We start from the raw sequence: 24,477 nt of genomic DNA, 5'->3' as shown, positions 1-24,477 counted from the left end.
CCTCAAGGTCAAATTGACAAGATGGCTGAAGATTAATCATCAGATAGCCCACGTTTCTTAAGAGGTTGAACAGAAACTGCAGCGATCCTATCTCCTTGCCTAAAAAATAATGAACAGGACCAGGCTGCAATGCAGAGGGTTAGCCCCTTTCCTTCATGTTTTCTGATCCCTCAAAGCTGCTTACCCCACAGAAGAAAAGATATAGAAACCAAACCAGGGGAGACACACTCCATTCCCTCAGCATTGGTTTACCAACTCGATTTCCCTCCCCACACTACTTTTCAGCTTAAACATAGCTCTCCTGTGCCTTGTCTTGATTTGCCATCAAAATACGAAGGAGCTGGGAGGATTCTCTCACTTACAAATACAAAACAGCCCTGCTCCTTTTTCCGCAGTGGTAAGGAATCCATCACACAGTGATAAATTTGATTAACCAAAGTAACAGAAAGATGGATGAAAAGGTGTAAGAGATTGTATGCCTGCTGCATTAACCAGATGTCCTTTCCTCAAATCTTTATGAAGCCATAAAAACAAGAGCTGGAATAGTTTCAGGTGTGGTCATTTCGCAAGTGAACAGCATGGCTTTCCAGCTGCTTGTAAATACTTCATGAACAAACTCAGAGGCATTTATATATATACTTTTCCATTAGTGTAAATTACTCCTGAGAGGAATCACCATTTCCAGATAGCACCATTTAAAAACAACAACAAAAGCGCAACCATAGGATGCTTAAAAATGCAACATTTAATAAGAGTAGGGTTCAAAGCAGAGACTGAGGAGGAAGTTCAGCGCCTTTCCTGTGTCTTCTGATATGGGGCAGGTACGAATACTCATGAAACCCATATTGTGATATCACTGTTTGCATATAAAGGAGGGCTATTTTCTTTTTGGAGGCCTACACAGCTCTCCTTCCTTCCAACCTTCCTAAGCAGACTTTGACTTCAAATATTCTACCTTGCTCCTGAGCAGAGTCTGACACTTGTTGCTCAAGTTGCTTCCTTAGCCGGTCGTTGGTTCTGATGGATTCCTCAAGCTGGTGCCTCAACATTCGTATTTCTTGGAGATGCTCCATCAACAACTCTAAATAAATGGCAAGAGAGTGGCCATATCAAAGTCTGGAGCAGGGGACTGAAAATATTATGGCTCTTTACTAGTTATTGGAGGCTTTCACATTTAGGTCTCCAAAAGCCAGCATCAGTAATTTTACCCTGACACACAAAATATAAAATCTGACACAAATTGGATGAAGGGTGGTACAGAAAATTTAATAGTAATACAGTGGTACCATGGGTTGCATACGCTTCAGGTTACATACGCTTCAGGTTACATACGCTTCAGGTTACAGACTCCGCTGACCCAGAATTAGTACCTCGGGTTAAGAATTTTACTTCAGGATGAGAACAGAAATCGCGAAGCGGCAGCAGGAGGCCCCATTAGCTAAAGTGGTCTTCAGGTTAAGAAGGGACCTCCATAACGAATTAAGTACTTAACCCGAGGTACCACTGTAGTAGTAATAATATAATCTGTGTGGGGCATACACAAGTCAGTAACTCTCAAAGCAAAATTGGCTACAATCACTGTGCTCCCCCACACCCAATGTCATTGGAGTCCATGCTCCCATCATCCCTGACCATTGGCTATTCTGGCTAGGGCTGAAGGGAGCTGGAGTCCAGGAACAACCAGAGGGCCAGAGGTTCCCCTGACCTGATTTATATCAATGCTATTGAAGAAATGTCACCAACTCCTCCCAGATTTCCTATCTTCCTTCAACTCGCAGAGGGCAATGGAAGTCCATTGCCAAGTTGTCAGTTCTCCCTTAAATATCATTACAAAAATCTCTTCCTCCATCCACATCCCCCACCCCACAAAATCTGGTAATCTCCTGCCTCAAGAACCACAAGCACCTTCTCTCTGGCAGTCTCTTGCCTCACAGAATCCTCTCAGCTGTACCCACCGGTCAGCTGCCAAAACCACCCCCCTCTTTCCCTTTCACCACTGAGACCACATGACACCCTCTGTATATCTTTACACCAGCTTTCCATCAACCCTCACCTTTGACTTTCAACTGACTTTGCAGGCTTGCCCATTGCCACATATACGCGCCCCAACTTTCTGTTCTTATTTTCCCCTTTTTCTCCAGCCTTGCCCATGAACATCAGCCTCCCCACCCTCAGCTGTCCAATAAGCTGCCTACACTTTCGTGTGTGTGTGTGTATGTACGCATGTTTATATTCCCATCTTTCCCATCAGAATAGCTTTCAAGGCAGCTGACAGACCAATTAAATGCAATACAAAACCCCAACTAAAATGGATTAAAAGACAACAGAAGAATAAGGAAGAAGCAGTAGAGTGCTGTTGAAAGCTCAGAAAGACTTCACCTCACTTCAGTGAGGAGGAGGTATGGAAGACTCTTAATGCAATCTATACCTCCCATTTCATGCTTTGTCAAATTATGTCCCCCACTACCTTCTCAACACAGTAATTTGAGTTCTGCTAGGGAGGAAGTTCAATAGTTGAGGTACCACCACAGGGATGGCCCTCTCTTTCCTGTGCAACCAGCCTACCTTTTGAATTCAGGGCTACCATATGAAGAATCTCAGGTGGCAATCTCAGGTGACAAGGCAAGCTAATCTAAAAAAAGGGTTTTTTCAACTCCCCAGCTTCATTCCTGAAAATAAGTCCACTTTACATGTCAATGCATTTGGTCACCCTTTTGAAACTCTTCCTTTCTCCCTTCTTCCTGTGACCCTGTCCTACACTCACTTCTTCCTTCTCTACCTCTGATCTCAAACTACTGTTGACATGTGGTTTGTAAATTCACTGGGGCAGGAATCCCTTAGTTTCACTAATGATATTCTGTAGCGCATCATGAACTCGAACAACACTTTATGAAACTATTTAGTAGATGAGTTTGATTCACATAGCACAGGGAAAAAAATAAGGAAGCATATTACACAGTATTCTGTTTCAATTAAAAAGTACCTTTGATGGTTGACTGCAGGTTCCCTCCACCTGCAGTAACTTCCACATTGGTCAGGAATTCACCTATTCCATTTTATTTGTTAGTTCAGCCAGTTCCAATAAATTCTGTTTTATTTTAAACAGAGCATTTTGCAAACACCACCTGCTTTCAATTGAGTCTCTAGCAGAACAGCCTGGTAAGCATCAGTTGCACTGGGTGTCCTGTTCCAGGTCAAGTCTCACTCCTCCTATTAATTATGCAGCACACTTCAATCCCAATGAAACAGTACCTGGGCTTTTATAGCGGTAGAAACCATGTAACTTAAACATCACCTATCAATTGTCTGTATTCTAGCTCCTAATTTGAATTTTAGAGAAAAGTCCATCTATTTTTAAAATACAAACACTAAAAGTCTAAAACAAGGATAGGCAGATTGAATCCACTGGTAGAAGATCTCTGAGTGATTTGTGGTAAAATGGATCTACCTACTACCTACAATTTCACAATATTAGCAACAAAATGAGTGCTCTCACACCTTAAATTATATTACTGAAATGAAGAAATCTTAGGGTATCCAGAAATAGATTTTCAAGAGAAATGACTGTGAACTCCATTCAGTTCTGAAATTCAAAACTTATTCCTGTAGAATTATTATGTTTACATCTTTTGCTCCAAGCTGATCTTGGGGTACTCATAAAACAATGAAGCAGATTCTGTCAGCCAATAGGTCTGTGTGCCTCAATTTAAAATAACAATGGCGGAGGATGGAATCCTGGCCAGAAAATCTAGTAGATGTCCTTCTATGCCTAGTAAACCTGTAGTGGGTAAACTAGTTGTTCTTTGTAAGTTTACTGTTCTAGCCAAAGGCCATGACAAACTTGTAGCAATAGTATTTATAATATAATACAGAACAAACATCCATAATATAAGCCAACATCCACGATGCAGAAGATACCAGAGACACCAGTAAGCTTAAATGTAGCTTGATTTCAGATTATACCTCTGAATCACCACAACAACTAATACAGTCATACCTCGGGTTGAAGTAACTTCAGGTTAAGCATTTTCAGGTTGCACTCCACGGCGACCCGGAAGTAACAGAGCGTGTTACTTCCAGGTTTTGCCGCTCGCGCATGCGCAGACGCTCAAAATTACGTCATGCACATGCGCAGAAGCGACGAATCACAACCCGTGCACGTGCAGACGTGGGTTACGTTCACTTCAGGATGCGAACAGGGCTTCGGAACGGATCCCGTTCGCATTCAGAGGTACCACTGTAGTGATTTTATCAAACTCCTTTTCCCTCTTTTTTTTGCAGCCAATGCACAAGGGCCACTCTCTGAGTTATGAAGCTATTGTTGTCACTCAAATGAAACTGGACCATTTCTGCGAGGCTTTACCTGCTTGTTTATTTATGTGATCAAAGATTTCAAAACTGATCTCAGGTCTATATATAAGGGGGCAGGCTAACAGATAATGAGTAATATCTTCCACCTGAGATTGACCAGAAATACAAAGTCTGTTGATGCACGGGACCTTGTTGCAGTACCCATCCAAGGATGTGGTGGGCATCACTTGGAAACGCAGCTCAATAAAGGCATTTTTAAGGAAGCTGTTAAGAGTTTGGTCAGATAACTAGCTGTAAAATGCTCTGTTCTTGGGAGTGGATACTAAGGATGAAATTTAGTATTTCTAATAAGTTGCAGGTCCCTTCTGGATTCTATCCAGAAGAGCCAATCCCTTAGTTGACATGTATTCAAGGTAAATGCAGAGTTCAGTTCTGGAAAATAATCATAGTCTAAAATACCTTGACAAGCTGCTTTTCAGCACTGGTTCTCACCCAATTCCCTACAGCACAGCACAGGAAAACACTCAATTGGCATAACAGCAATTCTTCTAATATACTTTAACTGAGTGCAGTCAGCTCCTGCCTTAATTGTCAGCCACTTGGATTTTGTACAAAGAAGAGCTCCTGGTATTCCTGATGGTAGAGAGTATTTCTTCCAGGGGAAAATATATATATTCTGCACAGTTTCCAAAACTTTAATGGAGTTAAAATCAGAGCCTCAGATTTCAACACCACAGAGCACTGGATAAGCACTTTGCTACCAAGTATATTTTGGGCAGGTTCAATCAGCTGCCCTACCTTATTGTAATAGAACTTCATCAATGTCCCTATGCTTTTCTCTGCTTGTTTTTTACTTCCTCCATACAGCACTTCCAAGAGAGGGTTTCACTAAAGAGTACACCCAGATATGAGTGAGTTTGTTCTACAGCTTGCTGGTCTAAATACCATTTATACTTAGGACTGTGTTTGCTAACAAATCATTAAGAGTAATATATAGGCTTTCCTGTCATTAATATAAAAGTTTAAAAGAGTGGGAGCCAGAGTGCAACCTTTTAAACCAGGGGTTGGCAATGTGCGGCCCATGGGCTGGAAACAGCCCACAGAGGCCATTTAACTGGCCCACGAGCCGCCCCAGAACCAAGCCGCCCACTCGGCGAGTCCCAGCGTGGTGTGCTACACCGGCGCAGCACAGCACAGGGACTCACTTCCACGGTGCTGGAAATTGCATCTGTGCACACGCAGACACCAGAAATCACATCTGCGCGAGTGCAAACAACGAAAATCGTGACTGTGCAGACCCTGGAAATCGCAGGTGCATGCACTCATGCGGGCGCGGGCGCGCTCCAACCCCTGTTTTAAACCTACTCTGACCCTCATTTCAGTACAGCTGTTAGATCAATAACAGAAGTCTGCAGTCAGTATTGGCAATTTGTAATTTCTCCCAGTCTGTTTCGATTAATAGAGGCAAATGCAGCAGAGATAAAAAGGCTACATAAAGATTCTTCTTAATGTTCCTAATCTATTTCCTTATACAATGGTTCAGAATAAAACATTGATCAATGGTAGTGTCCTTCTCTGAGCCCCAATTGTTTTCATGAATAATGTCGTTATTTTGCAACCAGTCTGATTATTTTTGAAGGAGATACCATGCATAGCTTTGAGATGTCTAACAAGCTAAGTGGCCAATAGTTTTTGCCCTTGTTTATGGTAGTAAATAAGCCAGTTATGGTAGGCATCCACCATGCTATGCATTCCTTATAGCACTCAGTTTTGATTTCTACTGGCAATTATAATTATTTTGAATTCCAAAATCTGCTATCCAAACTTCTCCTGCCAAATCAAGTCATATAAAATAAGTCAAGCTCTGACTTCCTCAGCCCCTTTTAAATTTCTTAACAGCTGACTGGCTAGAAGAGTTACAATCCTGTAAGTTGAGGGCAGGAGCAGCTTAGGTTAATAAGACCAAGTCTCCTGCAAACATATTTTATCAAATTGCTAGAGCATACAAATAAAATCCTTATCCATCTTATTATCCCAACCTGCCAGGTTCCAGGAAAAAACTATTAAGACCTTTTTGGATGTTTTCTAGTCAGTTTTGGTATCTTAAAGGAGAGCTGAAGGTATCATAATTTGATTTTCTATAATTACCCCTAGGCCTGGTCTTATCTTGAGCATTTGTTAATGTATAATTCTTTTGATTTCTGAAAAATAAATTGCTAGCAGGGTTGAAGTTTTGAACCTCTAACTTGGGTATATTTCTTCCAATACCTGCATTTGGGCCAATATAATGAATCTTCCCTTCTTGACTATTGGAGCGTATCTGGATATTATTAGTAAAAGTAGCAAAGGCCTTATGGCTTGAGAATGTCCTGTTCTTTCCTCTCAAGTTGCCTTTTCCCAGACTGCAATTTCCTTTTTCTGCTATGCACAGGAGAGGGATATTTAACTTGCTATTGGTTGTGCAGCCTTTTAATTCTAACTAACAGCTCTCTGTCAGCAAACATATAATGCAGCAAAAACAACGCAGGAGGCAGCAGTTACGAGTTATCAATGTCTGCAGCCACAGAGGTGCACTCTACTCTCTCAAGACAGAAAGATTCCAACAACAAAATTGTTCAGTTACTGATATGGACTTAGCAATCTCAGACCTATTTAAATCTTGATGTATCTTCAAACCATCACTAACTTCAGTTTCTTTGCTGGTAGGTCCTGTCTACAGTGCTGCAATCAGAATTCCTGTCTCCACTAACCCGACCGGTGTACCAATTATGGCATTCAAACCAGAAACTTCATTTTCCAATGATGCCTCAAGGCTGCTAAAGATTCCCTCTGCTAGAGTAAACTAGTTTACCTGGGGGGAATTTGACCGGCATGATTGCCAGGTTTTCACTCTTGCCCTCCATTTCTTCTTTTTCAGGCTGGGAGGATTCCAAAGAGGATGGCTTTTGTGGCATCTCCAAGTCAGATAAACTATAGAAGAAAAAGAAGAGGGGATGTCTTAACATGAATTCTGCCTAATGTCTGGAGACCTTATTTATGGTAAGTTACATAGCCAAGTTCATGACCACTATGAATCACAGAAGTAGCAGACAGCAAGGAACTACCACTTCCACTTGCTGCTACTCTCACCAGATGGACTGGGCCTCTTTCCCAAGGCCATCAGTTGCACCTGCCCTGTGAGGAAGATGAACAGGATTAGCTGCTCTGGGAGTGGTGGCATCAACAGGGCCCCCATGAGCCAATCTGGGAGTGACAAGAAGCTGAGAATTATTTCCAACTACATTCTACTCAGAGTAGACCCACTGAATAGATCTAGGCTAGCCATGTTCATTAATTTAAAAGGGTATACTCAGAGTATGACTAGCCATAGATTCCTGCTATACTCCACTCTGGGAGGAAGTGCATTACAGTCACTTCCAGGCTGGGTGTCAAGGCTTCTATTTTGAAATGTGAGCATCTTGTTTCCATCCAAGCCAGTCATTACAAAAATCTTGTAATGTTAAGAATTTGGTGACAGAATTTGCTTCTTTTCCTCTTTCCTCCCCATTCTTTCCCCCCTGTCTTTTTAAAGGGCAAGAGTCTGATGACAGGGACTGCTATTTTAAAAATATGATTTGCCACTGAATGAACTGTTTAATGGGAGAGCTTCCTAAGCAGCCTGGAAAGAGTGGCAATCCTGGTAACCCTTCTCATATGGAACAGCAAAACAAATAGGATCCCCCCCCCCAAAAAAAAATGCTAATATAGCAATGATCAATTGATGTTTCAATGGGTTCCTTGATGTGGAATAAGCAATGAGCTTTCCCCTTATTTGCCCTGGAGTTCATCAAGGGATATGTTCATTGTCTCACCTGAACCCTACAAAATTTGCAGGGGAGCAGGAGCACACCAGACTCTCAACCTTCAGCCTAATGTAATTCTTAAAAAAGTTGTGCCCCAATTGTGACTGCTAAGTGTACTGAACTAATAAAGAAAGGTTAGCAAAAGGAAATGATGCACTTACCTTCGTGCAAGGCCACATAGTTGAGTCATCTCTTCATCTATTGACTCTCCTGCAATAGGGGAAAAGAAGCCTTTCAAAATTATGCTGAAATGATAAAGTGCTCTCTCCACCTCCCCAGCTACTGGTATTCAGAGGCATATTGCCACTGAAAGAAACCAGATTTTTCCTGGTTCTGCATTCTGAAAACCTGGCATGCTTAGTCCCCACCCTCCCCAAGTCAAATGCAGAGGCCTTGGAGAAAAGGGTGGGGTGTTGGAGAGGCAAAGAAATCGTGCAAGTCCCTCTTAATAGTTCTTCCCTGCAAGAAACTCAAGCCATTGCAATCTGTCCCCCAAGCTTGCTACAGAAAGGACTTATATTTACCATGAAAAGTATTTCTAGATCCTGTAAAAGCTGCCGCCAGATTTTAGGTTTGGCACTGCCCGGCGGTCAATAGGCAACATTGCAAGCTTTAAAAAAAAAAATTCAAGCAGGAAGCTGCAGTCTTAGCTCCTCCCTGCTTCAGTTTTTAGATAACAAGCCAGAAAGTTGGGAGATTTGGTATTAGTATAGCGTGGGAGGCAGCTTTCGACAGGAAAAGGTTGCCTAAAGGATTCACTGAGACTTCCCAGTAAGAAAGGTATAAAAGTATGATGGAGGAACTATCAGACAAAGCATATAAGAGTAAAGGTATCACAGAATAATTGCAGAATAGATTCGCACCAGGGAGTAAAGAAATCAGAGTGCCGGTAACTCTGCAAGAATCAGACTCCTCATTCACCACTCCATTCATCACCTTCATCCTGTGGCTGATGGTCGGAGTCAAGGTCTTCAGGGGAAACAGAGTGCCTGGGTTGCGACTGAGAACTCCTGCGTGAAGGTCACACTTTAGACTGCCTCCTGGAGGTGGAGGGAGTAGTAGTAGATACAGATTGTGGGTGTAGAACATTTGGAAACTGATATGGGGCTGAAGGTAAACGTACTTATTTAGCTAGGTCTCCTTGGGGCAGTGGATTGGAAATTAAGGAATAAACAATGCAGAAAACTTCATCGGTTGAGACCGATTTTGGACAGTTGTGTATTGAGTATTGAATATTGAATATTGAGGCTGGTTCATGCCAGGGTGAGCTGCATAAATACCTTGGCTCTGATAGGAGTATCCATAGGAAGGGGAAGCCCAGCCAGATGGGCAGGGTATAAATAATAATAATAATAAATAAATAATAATAATAATAATAATAATAATAATAATAATAATAATAAGGATGAGGAATTCTTCTAAGTCCAGCTGAGGGAGAACTTCCTTGTGATTGAACTGCTTGCTCTCCTTGTCCTCCACAGGAATACAGTCATACCTCGGGTTACAGCCACTTCAGATTGCGTTTTTTCGGGATGCGGACCGCTAAATCCTGGAAGTACCGGAACAAGTTACTTTTGGGTTTCTGCGGTCACGCATGCGCAGAAGCACTAAATCGCGCTTTGCACATGTGCAGAAGCGCTAAATCGCAACCCGCGCATGCCGAGACGCAGGTTGCAAACGCTGCAGGTTGTTAACGTGCATCCCACACGGATCAAGTTCGCAACCCAAGGGTCCACTGTATTCTGTTGCCATCCTCTCTCTGTGCAGTGAGCATTCTTCAGCCAAAGCTCCTGCTGAGCTTTCTATTGCACACCTCTCCCCCAGTTAGAATAATGCCATATAAAGGGGAATTTATGGGCACACCTGATCTGGCTCTGAGATGTTCTGTATAGAAATCCCCTAGAGAGGGGGAAAGAGAGGCTGGTAAACTGGGAAGATCTGTCATAACTGTTGAAAGTAGCAGTAGCTGCTGCTTACATGGGAAGAGGGCTGGAGCTAAAGTCTGAATAGAGGTAGATCTAGCTGAATCATGTCTATTGCCTTTACAGGCTGTAGTTTGCTGCTGCAATTCTCTTCTGGCAGGAGAGTGTGGGTTTCATCTGTGCCTTTACCATTTAAATGCAGGCAAAGAAGCAGAACTGAACAATAGCCAGTTGTTTGCAGATTGTTAGCAAAGTGGCAGAAAACTGGCTAAACCCCCACGGAGAACTAACAGTTTCCATTTCCAAAGCCTTAACTGCACTTAGCATTAGGGCTCGAGAGGGAGAAATACAGAAGCTACTGATACTTATAAGTAGTGAAAATAAGCAGAAGGTAAAGGAACTAGAGCCACAGAGAAATTCAACAAGAGGTAGAATAAACAAGGAATTAACCAGCCTGAAAAAAGGTGTGCACCAGAAGTCTCAGGAAGAAACAACCACTTCCCACAAGGCAAAATTAAAAACTGAGGGAGGGAGGAGCAGGGAGGAGCCAAGATGGCAGCTTCCTTTTTTAATTAATTAATTAATTTTTCAAGCTTGCATTATTGCCTAATGACCGCCAGGCAGCGCCACACCTAAACCCAATCTGGCCAGTTTTTTACAGGGTCTCCAGAAAGACAGGGATGTGTCAACTCAATTCCTGAGTCCCCTCCATATGCCAGAAGACTTGGGAGAAAACAGGCTGGGGAGGAGGCTGCTCTCATTTTGTGCTAAACATCTGAAGAAGCAGCACAAGTTTCTCCTGTGGCCCTGCCTCTGCAAAAGCCCAGAGGAAAGAAATAACCCTTCCTTCCCCCAAGTCCTCTACACATGCCAAAGGACCAAGGAGGCAGTGAGGGAATGATGACTGCAAAAGCAGCTGGCCACTGACACCAAAACATATGGATGCATTGGGCTGGGGGAACCTATCCACCCCTTGTTTAGGAAGGCAAATTTTGTTTAAAGGTTATTATTATGACAGGCTGATAGACATCATAAGGAGAGGCATGTCTTTTTATATTCTATAAAGTTTGAGGGCAGGGACCTTCTTACTGCTGATTTTTAAGTCTCTCTGGGAGCCTTTTTGGCTACAGGGCTAAGTATAAATGCCTTTACTAAACAGAATTTTAAAAAATCAAATCTGCACCCCCAAACCACAGCCCTTCCACAAAACAGTGGACTATCACTGCCACTCTAACTTTCAGCCTGCTTGAATATTCTGCTCCAGCCCTCGTCTTTACTTGTGATTCAGTGCAACCCTATTGTGCAAAGATATATTGAATTGTCTCAGTTGTCAGCAATTTCATTAGTATATATGATACCATCTGCTGATTTGAACAGAAAGGCATTTTAATGTTTATTCGCTGGAGAAACTTATTTCCAATGTGAAGAATTTGATATATGATAATTGAATACACTCAAGTCTTTTGAGAATACAGCTAGGACATGTAAACTACAATATTGTTTCTCAAATTAAACTCTCTTGGTATCGGAAAACAAAGTAACAGCAAACCCAGAAATATTTGCAACCCCATGCTGTGCCCATAAAGTTACACTTCTGCACACCTAATGGGGCATGCCCTTGGTAGCACACTTGGTTGGTACTGCTACCCAATGGGATTGCAGTTTGTGGGATTGCCTGGAATTTCTGTCCAGAGTTTAAAATATACCTTTTAAAAACTGAACAGCAGCACTCAACTCTGCAACATTTGTTGAAGATCCCATAGTATATCTATATTCCTATCTTAAATGATAAATGAGGGGCCCAATCTTCGACAATCACCATGCGATAAGGAGAAGGGGAAAGAAAAAACATTGGCACACAGATAGGAGCCCAGAAAACAGATAGGAATGTGTGTCTGAGATCTATAACTGAAGATAAGCAACAAACACAGCCACGCACCATACAGACACTGCTGTTCCAGCCTCTCAAACAGCTGGGCACTTTGATTCAGCTGTTCGCGAAAGCCCTCTGCAACACAATAATCCACTTCGCTGGCCTGCAAGAGCTCCTCAAAAGCTCTGATCAAATTGGACAGGTGCTGGCGGTAAGTTGCACAGATGCTGTGGATCTCTTGAATCTTCTGACGCTGGTAAGACTGCTCATGTACTGGAGAGTGGATTGGGGAATCGTGCCTTTAAAAAAGGGGGGGGCAGAAGCCGACTTTAGAAAGAAGATGCATCCAACTTTTCAAAGTTGACTCAAAACACAATTTCTAGACTAGAATTTTGCACAAGGCATGATATTTGTGAAGGACCACATATGAGAGTATCTATTTTACCTCCCTTCTGCAGTCCCCCCTTGAAGAAAGCTCCTCTGCAGAATCACCTGGTGCCCTCTGGACCCACATTTCAGAGAGCGGAATTGATCAAAGCGTGAAGTTTTCCTCTAACTATAAAACTTACCAAAATATTTGTGATTTTTTAATAAGCAGTTTAAATCAACAAAATATTATATGAGCAGTGAGATATTTGCAGTTCATGGTGAACACAGAGGATGCTATTCAACTATGTCATACTCACAAGCAGATTCGCGCAAATCAATGAAAAATGCAAGTTCATGGTTTTCAATGTGTTTACACTGGATAGGACTTAGTTGGATATCATCCAGTATTTCCAGTTTCTTTTAAATAGAGTACAATCAACAACTGATAATGATAGTGACCATTTGAAACATTTTTCTTACTACCTTGATAGTTCAGAAATGCAGAAATTCAGGAGCAAAGCAACTGTTATTGAAATGATACAGTGGGATTTAGAAGCAATTTAATTCTCCAGAGCAAATACCCTGAAGTGAACCCAATCAAGTCTGTTTGTACTCTTCTTTCTTGTTCTAGCAGAGAAATAAATAGCACAAGGTTTTGCATTGTGTTTTGTGAAATAATTTTTCACTGCTTTACCTTTTTGTACATTTCTTTTGTCATTTATGGAAAGGTGGCTGCATTTGTTGTTTCCCCCTCATCTTATGTATTGTGAACCTGGCATGTACTAATAAAAATCTAATTTCCCCAACCCCAGATGTGACATATAAAGCACCACTGAAGAACAAAATGAATACATAGAGAAGTAGATGTTTGGTAGATAAAGATAAACAAAATGAAACACCCCACCACAATCATCCTAGAAGCTCTAGCTGAGTTTTCCTGTTGACACAGAAGAAAAGTCTGAAGGCCCATCCAGTGAAGCATCTTAGTTTCACAGTGGCCAAACAGATACCTCTGAGAAGCCCATAAGCAGTACCTGAATGCAGCAGCACCCTCCCCACCTGCAGACCCCAGCAACTAGTATTCAGAGGCATGCTGTCTCCAGCTGTGGAGGCATAATATAGCCATCATGGCAGGTAACCACCAATAGCCTTATCCTCCATGAAAACTGTCTAATCCTCTTTTAAAGTTATCCAATTTCTGGCTTCCATTTCATAAGCCCTCATCATACTGCCTCCGATACTGGAGGTAGTACCCAGTCTTTTAATAATTTACCTCAACATAAGAGAAGCCTTGCTGGGTCACAACAAAAACCCATCTAGTCCAGCATTCTGCTTCCCCAGTTAGCCAACCAGATGCTGCAACAGAAAGCCTACAGGCAGGACATGAAGAAAAGAGCCCTGTCCCATTGTTGATCCCAGAAATTGTTCCTCAAAATGGTGCCTTTCCTAGATTCTATGATTGGAATCCATTGCTAAATGTATGCTCCATGAATTGCTTTAACACTCTATTAAATCCACCCAAGCTAGTGGCCATCACTACATCTACTGACAACAAGCTCCATAAACAAATGATGCTCTATGGGGTGGGGGGCCATCTTTATACAGCAGGCTAATTTCTCTGTTCTCCATCCAAACAACCATGAGGACACTTCAGGCCAGGCAAAATCACTCAAGGGAGTTATGAAGCAGTGCTAGTGAGTAGTGCGTGGTCTGAGAAGAGAATGTGGCCATGAGATAGTTCCGAGGGCCAGATAGGGAGATCTGGAGGGTCACATTTGGCCTGAGGTTCCCCATCCTTGCTCTAAGCTGCCTTCTGATGTTTCCCTAAGCCCAGCAAAACACTTTGGGTACTAAGCAAGGTAGTGAGGAATGTGTTCTTGGGTGAGTTATGAGGGCCAGATAGAGAGGCCTGGAGGGCTACATATCTGGCCTTCAAGCCTGAGCTTCCCCATCCCTGCCCTAGCATAATCTGTCTCATGATGACATGCATGAGGAGATGACTCAGTATGGCCTCCAAGGCTGCTCCGAGTCCTATGGAGTATTACATTCAAGAACCATTCATGTATTTACTTAACCATCCTGCCCACTCCAAACGTCCTCCCCAAAGCTGCTTTATCGTAAGCTCACCTAGCCAGTGAAACTCCTTTAAGTTTATTTTGCAGACGGCACACCTCATCCAGAAGATGTATGTTTGCAATCTGCTCTTTTTCCAACTCCATCTCATTCTCTGACAGCAGCTCCTTCAGCTTTTGAATTTTTTTTTCATTTTGTTGCTCCAAGTCATGAGATGTGAGATCCTTGATGCGGATTTGAGGCTCCTCTTGCAGATGCTCATCAGAAAAAGTCTGCAACTCTGGTCTACTGGCATCTATTATGGGAAGAAAATGATGGTGCGTGGGCAGCTCCCCATCATTCTGAGTTGTACTTAAAATATCACCAGAAGGGAGTTGCTTGGCAGGATCAAAGTGGATCATCAGCATCCTGTACTTTGCCAGTTCAGACTTCAGAATCTTAATTATTTGTCTCAATTCTTCAATGTCATCAGTAGCTTCATAGTCAAATGCATCTATGCTTGTAATTCTTAAGCTGAGTGAAAGCAGGCTCCTAGAGTCTGAGTATGTGGTAGTTGCATCAACATCTTCCTTCTCTGAGAAAGCAAACTCTTGATTTAGCTCTTTCATAGCAAGCTTTGACTCAGGTGTGGTAGTTTCTGTTTCTGGAAATAAAATAATGTGTTTTACTTAAAGGTTAGAGGTTATGATTTGGTCTAGGACATTCCCTTATTTCTGCAACCAATGAGGCTTCTGGGTCTGCCACTGCTCAGCATTATCTGCATGAATGGGAAATTTATGGCGCTCCAAATGTTGTGGGACTCAGTTCCCATCAGCCCCAGCCAGCATGGCCATTTGTTAGGGATCATAGGAATTGCAGTCCAGAAGGCCACAGGTTCCCCATTCCTACTATTATGAAACGCTTATAGGAGGGGTGGAGAACTGGTGGTCCTTCAGTTGTTGTTGGAGTCCAATTCTCATAGCCATCTGCATCTAATACTCTAATACTGACAGCTCCATTTACACAAGTGGCCTCTGCTTTGTCCAGTCACTTGACTATTCCAAAACTCAACTCATAAACTCTATGTCAACTATAAACAATTTGACTGAAAAGGTTTGAGTGCATAATCTATTATGAACAACCTGATTGCTGACAGTCCAAAAACCTGCTCTAAGTCATCCCTTTGAAGTACTACCTTGCTGGATACAGTCCAACAGTGTTTCCAAGAGTAGCTATGGCAGGAATGTGATAGTCAACTCCATTTGCATGGCACCAGCACAAAGTACTCGAAAATATTTTTCCTTTGGTTATAGAGGTTCCATTTAAATATCCCAATGAATACCAGATTAGACCTAACCATCAATCATTTCTCTAATCTAAGGGACACTGAAAAGCAATTCAGTTAGGTTAAAATGCCGAAGCTATCTGAATCCTACTCCTGAAGCAAACAACCCCAGACCAATTCTGTTGTGGTTTGCTAGTAACCAAGCAACATTCTTCATGTCCCATAACTGTTCTTCCAATTTCCATTCATTATCATTTAACGATGGGGAAAATTCCTGGTGGAACATGAACTTTGGAGGACTTTCTAGTGTTGACAAAAGAATATATTGGTACTTCCACAGCAGTCACATGACTGATAAACTATATATAATCTGCACTAATTCCTTTATATTTTGAGGGAATCAAAGGGAGAGGGTAAGCTGGTGTTTAGAAACCTCAAGAATGCAAAAATAAAAAATCAGAATCCATTAATAATTTTTTTAATCACAAGCCAAGATCAGACCAATTCTGTGGCACTGAGTACATAGAGAGTTGTGCACACATTTCATTCATTTTATTAAAACCCATACTCATAAATCCCGGGGACTCTTCCACACTTAAAAGACTGTGGCTGCTATTCCCAGGGGCTGCTATTGTGGGATAATTAAGCAAACAATATTTTAAAGTTATAGACTGTGGTAAAAAGAGCAATTAACTTTAGCAAACAAGCTGTTAGCTGGAATTTATTTGGACAATTAACAAAAATGACCAGCTTGTTTTGCGAGAAAGGTTTGTTCTCCCAATCCCGGCAAAATCACTTGTGTATCCATCTCATACCTTGGCTGCTGCTCAGATCCTTGGCTATTTCGCCTTTGCTATCACCACTGACCAAGGTGACATCCACTTCAGAGCCATTTACTCTGATCAATGACTCAGCTGGAGAAAACATGGAAATGAAGAGAAAAGTGGTAAGAGAAGAGGGACACATTTAAAGAATGAAACATCTCAGCAATTTAGAAGTTCAAACTGATCTTCACAGGCACGGGAGAGAAATCTGACCTTCCAAAGCCTGTCTGGCACTCAGAAATCTCCCCACACAGACCCCTCACTGGTCCAGCTTTGCATCATGACTGTTTTTGCCTGGCCTTCGACTGTGAGGATGCCTTTTGCTTGCAGGGATAGGAGTATGGAGAGTGGTGTGTGAATGTGTGTTAAACTAGCCTACTGTGCAAAGGTAAAACTTGCATTTGTTTCTCCTCCCACTTGTGCCCCTGCTGTGCCCACCACTGGAAGGGTGGTTCTTGCATGCTTTGGAAACAGTGGTCACAGTCATTCAGAGCAAGCAAGGGAATGCAGCCCTTGGGATGAAAAAGAATCCCTACCTCTGATCTAAAGTACACATTCACAGTGTTTCATCCTATCTGGAGGCATACCTCCTGCATGTCATGTTCCCATTCCTTAAGATCAGCTGTTGGGGTGCTCCTAGGTTAGGTGGGTGATGAACAGGAATTGCTGGCATTTCACCTATAAAACAGTCTCTCTGAAAATACTTCTTCGGTAAGGATTCTTATTTTTATGGATACCAAGTTTAAAGGGGTTTTATTTTCCCAAGGATTTAATGACTTATTGTTTTTGTAGCAGCTGTTATCTTATTGTCCAGATCTCTTTTTGCATGTTTGATGGTTCAAGAGTTCTTTTGGATGTTATTACCAATCATTTTCATTGTCTGTAAGCCGCCTTGCAGGCTTGGAAGCTGAAAAGAATGTAAGCCTTTTGAGTAAGTAAATAAAGCCACATGGTGTTGGTTCCTAGCTTTTGCTGATCTTCTACCCTACTGGTACTACGGACGCAGGAAGAGAGGCAAAACAGTCTGAGAGCAGACAATTGCCCCATGGTCTTCATCTTATTTTTCTTCATCATCATCTCCTCACATTTTATGTTGAGTGTTGGCATGCCCTATCAGTAGATGCCCAATCAATATATTATCAAGCATCTAGTGCCTAAAAAGCACCAAGAAAAAAAGTGAGAAATTATCCTCACAAGCATTCTCATCAGCCAGATTAACTTGGCTGTGGGCCCTAGTTTCCCCTGTCATGTTTCTGTGTGATCTAAATTGACATTGCAGGTCTGGTCAATCCTCAACTCCCCTCCTATATGCCACCATTATGTTTCATGGAAGAAAGGCAAGATCAGGAGTAACCTAGTGGGGATAAGTAGTCCAAAGAAAGAGGTGAGGCAATTCACAGCCTGATGATGATGACAAAAGGCAAGTGCCATATGAACCAAAACCAATCTGTAACTGGCTGCTGGTGAGCTCAGCAAGCTGCAGATTCATTATTGCAGAAGAGAATGTCAAACATAAGTGGCTAGGTCCCAGTAGAGTTGAGGAACCTGTGGCCCTTCGCCCATTGTTGGACTCCAGCTGATGAAGGGAACTGGAATCAAACAAGATATGGAGTGTGCAATGTTGGCTACCCCAGGGTGAAATGTAAATAACTACAACAATCCAAGTATTTATGCAGAATCCTCCTGGCTCTCCTCTACCACTTTTAACCCTCAGCTCCTACTACCACTCCTTGCTTCAAAGTTAAGGAGAGGGCATTCTAATCAAATTTGGCAGCATTACACCTGTTTTAACCCTTTAGCTGCATGTTGAGCTGCTCACTGATTGAAGTTCTTAGATCCATCTGCGCAATTTAACCTTCAGTATCACAAGGAGATGGTAGGTGCAAGGCAGAAATGGGTTTGGCGGCAGGTAAACTACTGCCTATTGTTGGCCTGGTAGCAAAATTCCTTATTGGGATTGAACTATAAATGGAATTAAAGGGACGACAAAGTGGTGGTGGTAGTGGATGGGAGGGAGGGGAAATGATCCTTCAGTGGCATGAGGGATCCCTGCAGTAAACCACTGGCATGGGGAGAGGGGACAGCAACTGTCTTCCAATGTAATCCAGAGTACATCTTTGCAAGGCACAGCTCCATTTCTTCTAGCCGAGTGAGACATTAAATTCTATTCCTCATCCACAATGTTAAAATGATCTACTTTATCTGTCTCCAAGCGAACAAGTGTCTTCATAAAAAAAAAATTACTGTTCTGCAACCATCTTATTTATTATACTTATTCTCTTATGTACCACTTGATCCACAAGGAAAGCACATTCGGGGACCTAGGGTAATGTGCATAATAAATAAGATGTGGGCATTAACATTTTCTCTTCAATGAAACAGACACACACACACACACACACACACACACACACCACACATTCATGAAATAGTAAGTGAAGTAAGAGAGAACGGAGAATGGGTGTTTCATTCTTACCCCTATGTCATTCTCCCCAATCTAAATGCTCCCAAACCTGCTATCTGACCCACAGAAAAACAGAGAGGGAAGCATGGACATCCATGGAAAGGGTCTGTAGCCTCATGGTACAGTATCCTCATGTTCAATCCCAGGCATAACCAGTAGCAGCTGATGGAAAATACCCTTCTATGCCCAAGGGCCTGGAAAGGCAGAGTAGACCAGTGTTTCTAAAGCAGGGGCCATATGGGCCCCTGGAGCCCCGCCAGGAAATTCCAAGGAGGGCCCAGGTTACAAAATGTGAAAATGGAGGCCACACTACGAGGCTGGGGGGCCACAGAGGGAAGTGAGAAGTGATGGGGGGGATCATTATTTATTTTTTTAATGGTTGGCTGATTGGTTGGCTATCTGCTTGGCTAATTCCAAGTGGGTAAGGGGTGGCCCACCAGGGCCTAGAGTTCCTTTTTGCCATGTGTGTTTTCTTGGAGCGGTCCTGGTTTGTTTCTGGTGGGAGAAGGCAACCGCTGAGGTTCCCATTTTTACCAGTAGAGCCCATGATCCAGAACCCCCAGGTCAAGTAAGTGCTGCAGTGGGATGGCAATGGCCAGAGCTGCTTGTTGCTGCCCCCAGTGCTGGGCCTGGTGGCAGCCTGGGCCTGACTCTGTAAGGAGCAGAGTGCAATCCACCCCAGCACCTAGTGGATCAGGGCCTTTGGATGTTGCTGAGGGGCGCATGGCTCATCAGCATCGTCGGCCCAGCTCTGCAAGGCACAGGGAGAAATCCACCCCAGTGCCTAGCTGCCTAGCGGGTCATCTAGTGCTGCTGACTTGCATCTAGTAAATAACTGTCTACTCAGAAGAAAGCCACACTGAGTTCAGTGGGCCTTATTGTGACGGAAAAGTTTGTTTTCTGAGCAGGATGAGTCACCAAGTGTTTTTTTCCCCTGCCAGCAAACAATTAACTAACAACAATGGCTGACTGGCCAGAGTTCCAGGGGAGGCAGTTGGAGGGGAGGCAGGAGTCCGTGAGAGAGATTCTGTCAGGAGGCTCCTTCTGACAGGGGGCAGAGCTGAGGAGAGCCGAGAACTCCCAGGAGATGCTCTCAGGTTCTGAATCGCAGAAAAGACACAGTCCCACACGTGCCTACAGGAAAAAGGGTCCCCAGAGGGGATACTCTGACAGGAAAGGGGGGTCTGTAAGGGAAACAGTCCAGTTAAAATCCTAAGTTGCTGAAGTGTGTGTGGAGAAGTCTGATCTATGGAAGATGTGTAAAAGAAGGTAACCTTAAGCCTGAACAGCATACAGCAGGGGTAGGCAACCTAAGGCCCATGGGCCACAAGTGGCCCACGGGGGTCATTTAACCAGCCCACGAGCTGCCCCCGAACCAAGCTGCCTGCTCAGCGAGTCCCCACAGACTGCGCTAAACTGGAGCAGTGTGGCGCAGGGGACTCACTTCTGCGGCGCCAGAAATTGCATCTGCGGAACACGGGGGTGGGGGGCGCTCACATGCAATTCAACCCACAGAGGGATCTCCACTGGAGTGAACCGACCCAGGTGAAGTAAACCTTGCTGACCCCTGGCATACAGCCTATAACTTGAAACAGTATACGTTTCAGTATACGTAAAGCAACAGCACTACGCTGTGAATAACCTCACTGTTCGTTACATTTCTGTGGAAGAAGAACAAAAACCCCTTGTTTACATCTGTTATAATAAAGTTTGTTTGCAACCTGTTTTCCCAAAAGAAAAACCCACTGTCGCTTGTGATTCATTCTCCATTGGGGGAAATCACCTGAGGGAAAGGGAAACTGAGGGCTGGCGCAGCGGTGCCTGGGAGAGAGAGGGCCGTTGTGTTGTCACATCTTACTCCCAGATAAAGGGGGGGGGGCTATAGTGTTTTATCTAGGAAGCTAGGGCTCCTCTGGATGACAAGCTTTTTGCACCAGGTTAATGAGGAACAGGGACGCGGGTGGCGCTGTGGGTAAAAGCCTCAGCGCCTAGGGCTTGCCGATCGAAAGGTCAGCGGTTTGAATCCCCGCAGCGGGGTGCGCTCCCGTCGCTCGGTCCCAGCGCCTGCCAACCTAGCAGTTCGAAAGCACTCCCGGGTGCAAGTAGATAAATAGGGACCGCTTACTAGCGGGAAGGTAAACGGTGTTTCTGTGTGCTGCGCTGGCTCGCCAGATGCAGCTTGTCACGCTGGCCACATGACCCGGAAGTGTCTTCGGACAGTGCTGGCCCCCGGCCTATAGAGTGAGATGGGCGCACAACCCTAGAGTCTGTCAAGACTGGCCCGTACGGGCAGGGGTACCTTTACCTTTACCTTAATGAGGAACACTTGCTTTTTAAAATTCTCCCACATGTACAGAACTCCTTTAGGATTGTATCTGTAGTGTCAAATAACTGGGGTCAAATAAGTGTTTACTATTTATAATACATGGAAGATGGATCTTCCTTGGGAGGTTGTCCTTCCTTGGAGGTTTCTAAGGAGAGGTTGGATGGTCATCTGTCATGGATGCTTTAGCTGAATTTCCTACATTGCAGGGGGTTGCACTAGAAAGATGACCCTTGGGGTCCATTCCAGCTCCATGGTTCTATGTTTTTCTGCTTCAACAATATTTCATTATCTTGTTATCATTTTATGTAACTATATTTTGCATGAATTATAACAATTATAAATAAAACATGTTCTATTTAAGCAGGAATTTTTTTTTGGGGGGCAGCCTTTTGATAGGGGAGTCAGAACCTCAGATTTCTATTGATTTTTATTTATGGGGGGGCTATAATACCCAGCAACTGGTATTCAGAGGCATGCTACCTCCAACAGTGGAGGGAGAGCATAGCCATTGTGACCAGTGGCCCTTGATAATCTTGTTCTCCATGGCTAGTGCTACAAAATGTGTCCTGCACCATACAGGCTAGGGACAACCATCCTCTCCCCCCGCCCCCCTTTCTTCCCGACAAAATAGAAGAAAGCCGAGCTGACCAGTCCCAGGGGTGCCAACTTGTAACATGTAAAATATACAATTTTGATGAGTTGAGGAAGGTGGGTAAAACTGAATGGTGTACACCGCATTTAAACTTGCAGCTTATTGATTGCTGAAGCAATGCTAACCCTGGATATTGCTGTGGAATTCAAATTGGACACAACCACAAAAGGAACGAAATGCCATTGCATGCTTTCTGTATTATTTTCAACTGTACTTGCTTGCTTACCTCCTAGTAATATCCCTTCCTGAGCAGATCTCTCACTCACAACTTCACTTGGCTGCAATTCATCATTACGTGGCTGCATAATTCTTCCCTTCAGATCTTCATCCAAGGCAAAGATGCGATGCTGAAGTTGCATGTCTGGCTTCCAGATGGGGTCCTTTAAGGAGATGCTTTCTAATGACTTGGATAATTTCAGTAAAACAGGCAAACAGGATTTCTTGAATGGCTGGCACGGATCACTCTAAATGACACATAGAAAAATGTGAGTAAGTTGAGAAGGGAAGATAAGTACAAGAATCGGTTGCCATCAATTTGATTTTAATTAATTTTTATAATGAAATATTTTTAGAATGTGTGATTATTTGACTGTTTGATTATTTGATTGTTGTTAGCCGCCCTGAGCCCGGCTTCGGCTGGGGAGGGCGGGATATAAATAAAAATTTATTATTATTATTATTATTATTATTATTATTATTATTATTATTATTATTATTATAACAATGGTCACTAAAATCCAGCCTTGAATATTTTGCAAACGAACCTTAACTGAAAGGGGGTAACATTTTACCGAGGGAGGGGTGCAACACACACACTCCTAAGAAACACCCTACTCCTAGTTACAATGTACAATTCAAGAGTAGGTGACCTGTGAACCAGGACACACACACACACACACACACACACACACACAATTCAGATTTATGTTGTGAACCACCCTAAGATTACCAATATTAAATAATAATATTAGATATTATTGTTTAATAAATAATAATAATTAATAATAAAGATAAGAAGCACTGCCTTCCCTCTGACTTAGTCTTCTGCTCCACTGGAGCAGAAGACTACCAGAGCAGGCTGGCCCCTTTTAACTGAAGAGGCATCTCCCAGTGGGGGCAGAGCTAACAATTGGGACACAGCTGCTGCTGCTGCTGCTGCTGCTGCTGTTACTACATAGAGCTCAGTCTTGTTGCTCCTGAAACAACATCACAGCTTTGCCACCTGGTTCTATTAAGCCTAAATCCTGCCCAAAGCCCTCACCTCAAATCATGCAGCTCTGCTAGGTTTGTGCTTGCTGTGACTGACTGTGACCAACATTTCAGTGACATGCAAGACCAAGACCAAACCTAGCAATGTCAACCTGTTTCCTAGCAATGCCTAGTCCCCCTCCCCCTCCTGTACACATTTAAGACAGCTCTTAGAAACCTTTCTATGCCAACAGGTCTATGTAACAGTTTAAAACTTTCTTGAGTAGTCAGTCTTTTTAACAATGATTTTGTACTGTTTGTTTTATGTCTTCTTCCATACATATTGCTGTACACCACACCCAAAATTTTGAGATGGCAGAATTTTATAAATACTTTTAATAATTTTAAAAAGTAACTAAGGTGCACCACAAGGTGTTTAATGCAAAAGCCTTTTAAGAGAACTCAGATGCAGATGCTGCAGCTTGAGAAAAAGGAGCTCAGCAGCAAACATGCAAACGGTGAGTTCAGGTGCCAGATGTAACACTGCTTTTAAAAACTGGCTGATGTATACGATATGCATAAGCATCTTAAGTATCTTTTGACATCCTAGTCCAGGGGTCGGTAACCTGCGGCCCATGGGCCACAAGCAGCCCACGGGGGTCGTTTAAATGGCCCACGAGCCGCCCCCGAACCGAGCCGCCCGCTCGGCGAGTCCCTGCGCACTGTGCTAAACCGGCACAATGTGGAGCAGGGACTCGCTTCCACAGTGCCAGAAATCGCATCTGCACAGACGCGATCTGACCCACAGAGTGATCTCCGTGGGAGTGAACCGGCCCAGGCGAGGTAAACCTTGCCGACCCCTGCCCCAGTCTTTTTTTTTTTTTTTAAATAATTTTTATTAAATTTTCCAAGCATATAATAAAAACAAACAATCAAACAAAACGGACAAAACATACAAACATATAAACATGTATACTTTCGTAATCTTATCTTCCTACACCTTGCTTCCCGGACTTCCCCATACCTCCCCTTTTCTGCATCCTTGTTTTTGCCTTTCTTCAGCAACCCTCCAACTGATTAATTAATTCACTTTCATTCTAATTTCCTTAACTTATTATTTACAGCGGCAATTCTCTATTTCTTAACACCTTAACATCTCATTACACTTCAATTTTACAACAATTTTTAAGGTAAGTTTTAAATTTCTTCCAGTCTTCTTCCACTGTCTCTTTCCCCTGGTCACGGATTCTGCCGGTCATCTCTGCCAATCCCATGCAGTCGATCACCTTCGCTTGCCATTCTTCCAGAGTGGGTAACTCTTGTGTCTTCCAATACTTTGCCAAAAGAATTCTTGCTGCTGCAGTAGCAT

General features: G+C 43.1%; 1 protein-coding gene across 1 annotated transcript in view; it reads right to left on the bottom strand.

Moving 5' to 3' along the window:
- Positions 1 to 24,477, bottom strand: part of CDK5RAP2 (CDK5 regulatory subunit associated protein 2) — a 138,807-nt gene that overhangs the window by 24,057 nt on the left and 90,273 nt on the right. The window contains 7 exon segments of the mRNA XM_028715746.2: positions 956 to 1,081; positions 7,163 to 7,281; positions 8,315 to 8,363; positions 12,015 to 12,247; positions 14,445 to 15,033; positions 16,470 to 16,568; positions 22,147 to 22,384. Coding sequence (XP_028571579.2) covers positions 956 to 1,081; positions 7,163 to 7,281; positions 8,315 to 8,363; positions 12,015 to 12,247; positions 14,445 to 15,033; positions 16,470 to 16,568; positions 22,147 to 22,384 — 1,453 coding nt within the window.

This window comes from Podarcis muralis, chromosome Z (assembly GCF_964188315.1).
Source record: "Podarcis muralis chromosome Z, rPodMur119.hap1.1, whole genome shotgun sequence".
Classification (NCBI taxonomy): domain Eukaryota; kingdom Metazoa; phylum Chordata; class Lepidosauria; order Squamata; family Lacertidae; genus Podarcis; species Podarcis muralis.
Note: the sequence above shows the minus strand (reverse complement) of the source record. Positions and strands in the feature narration are given on the sequence as shown.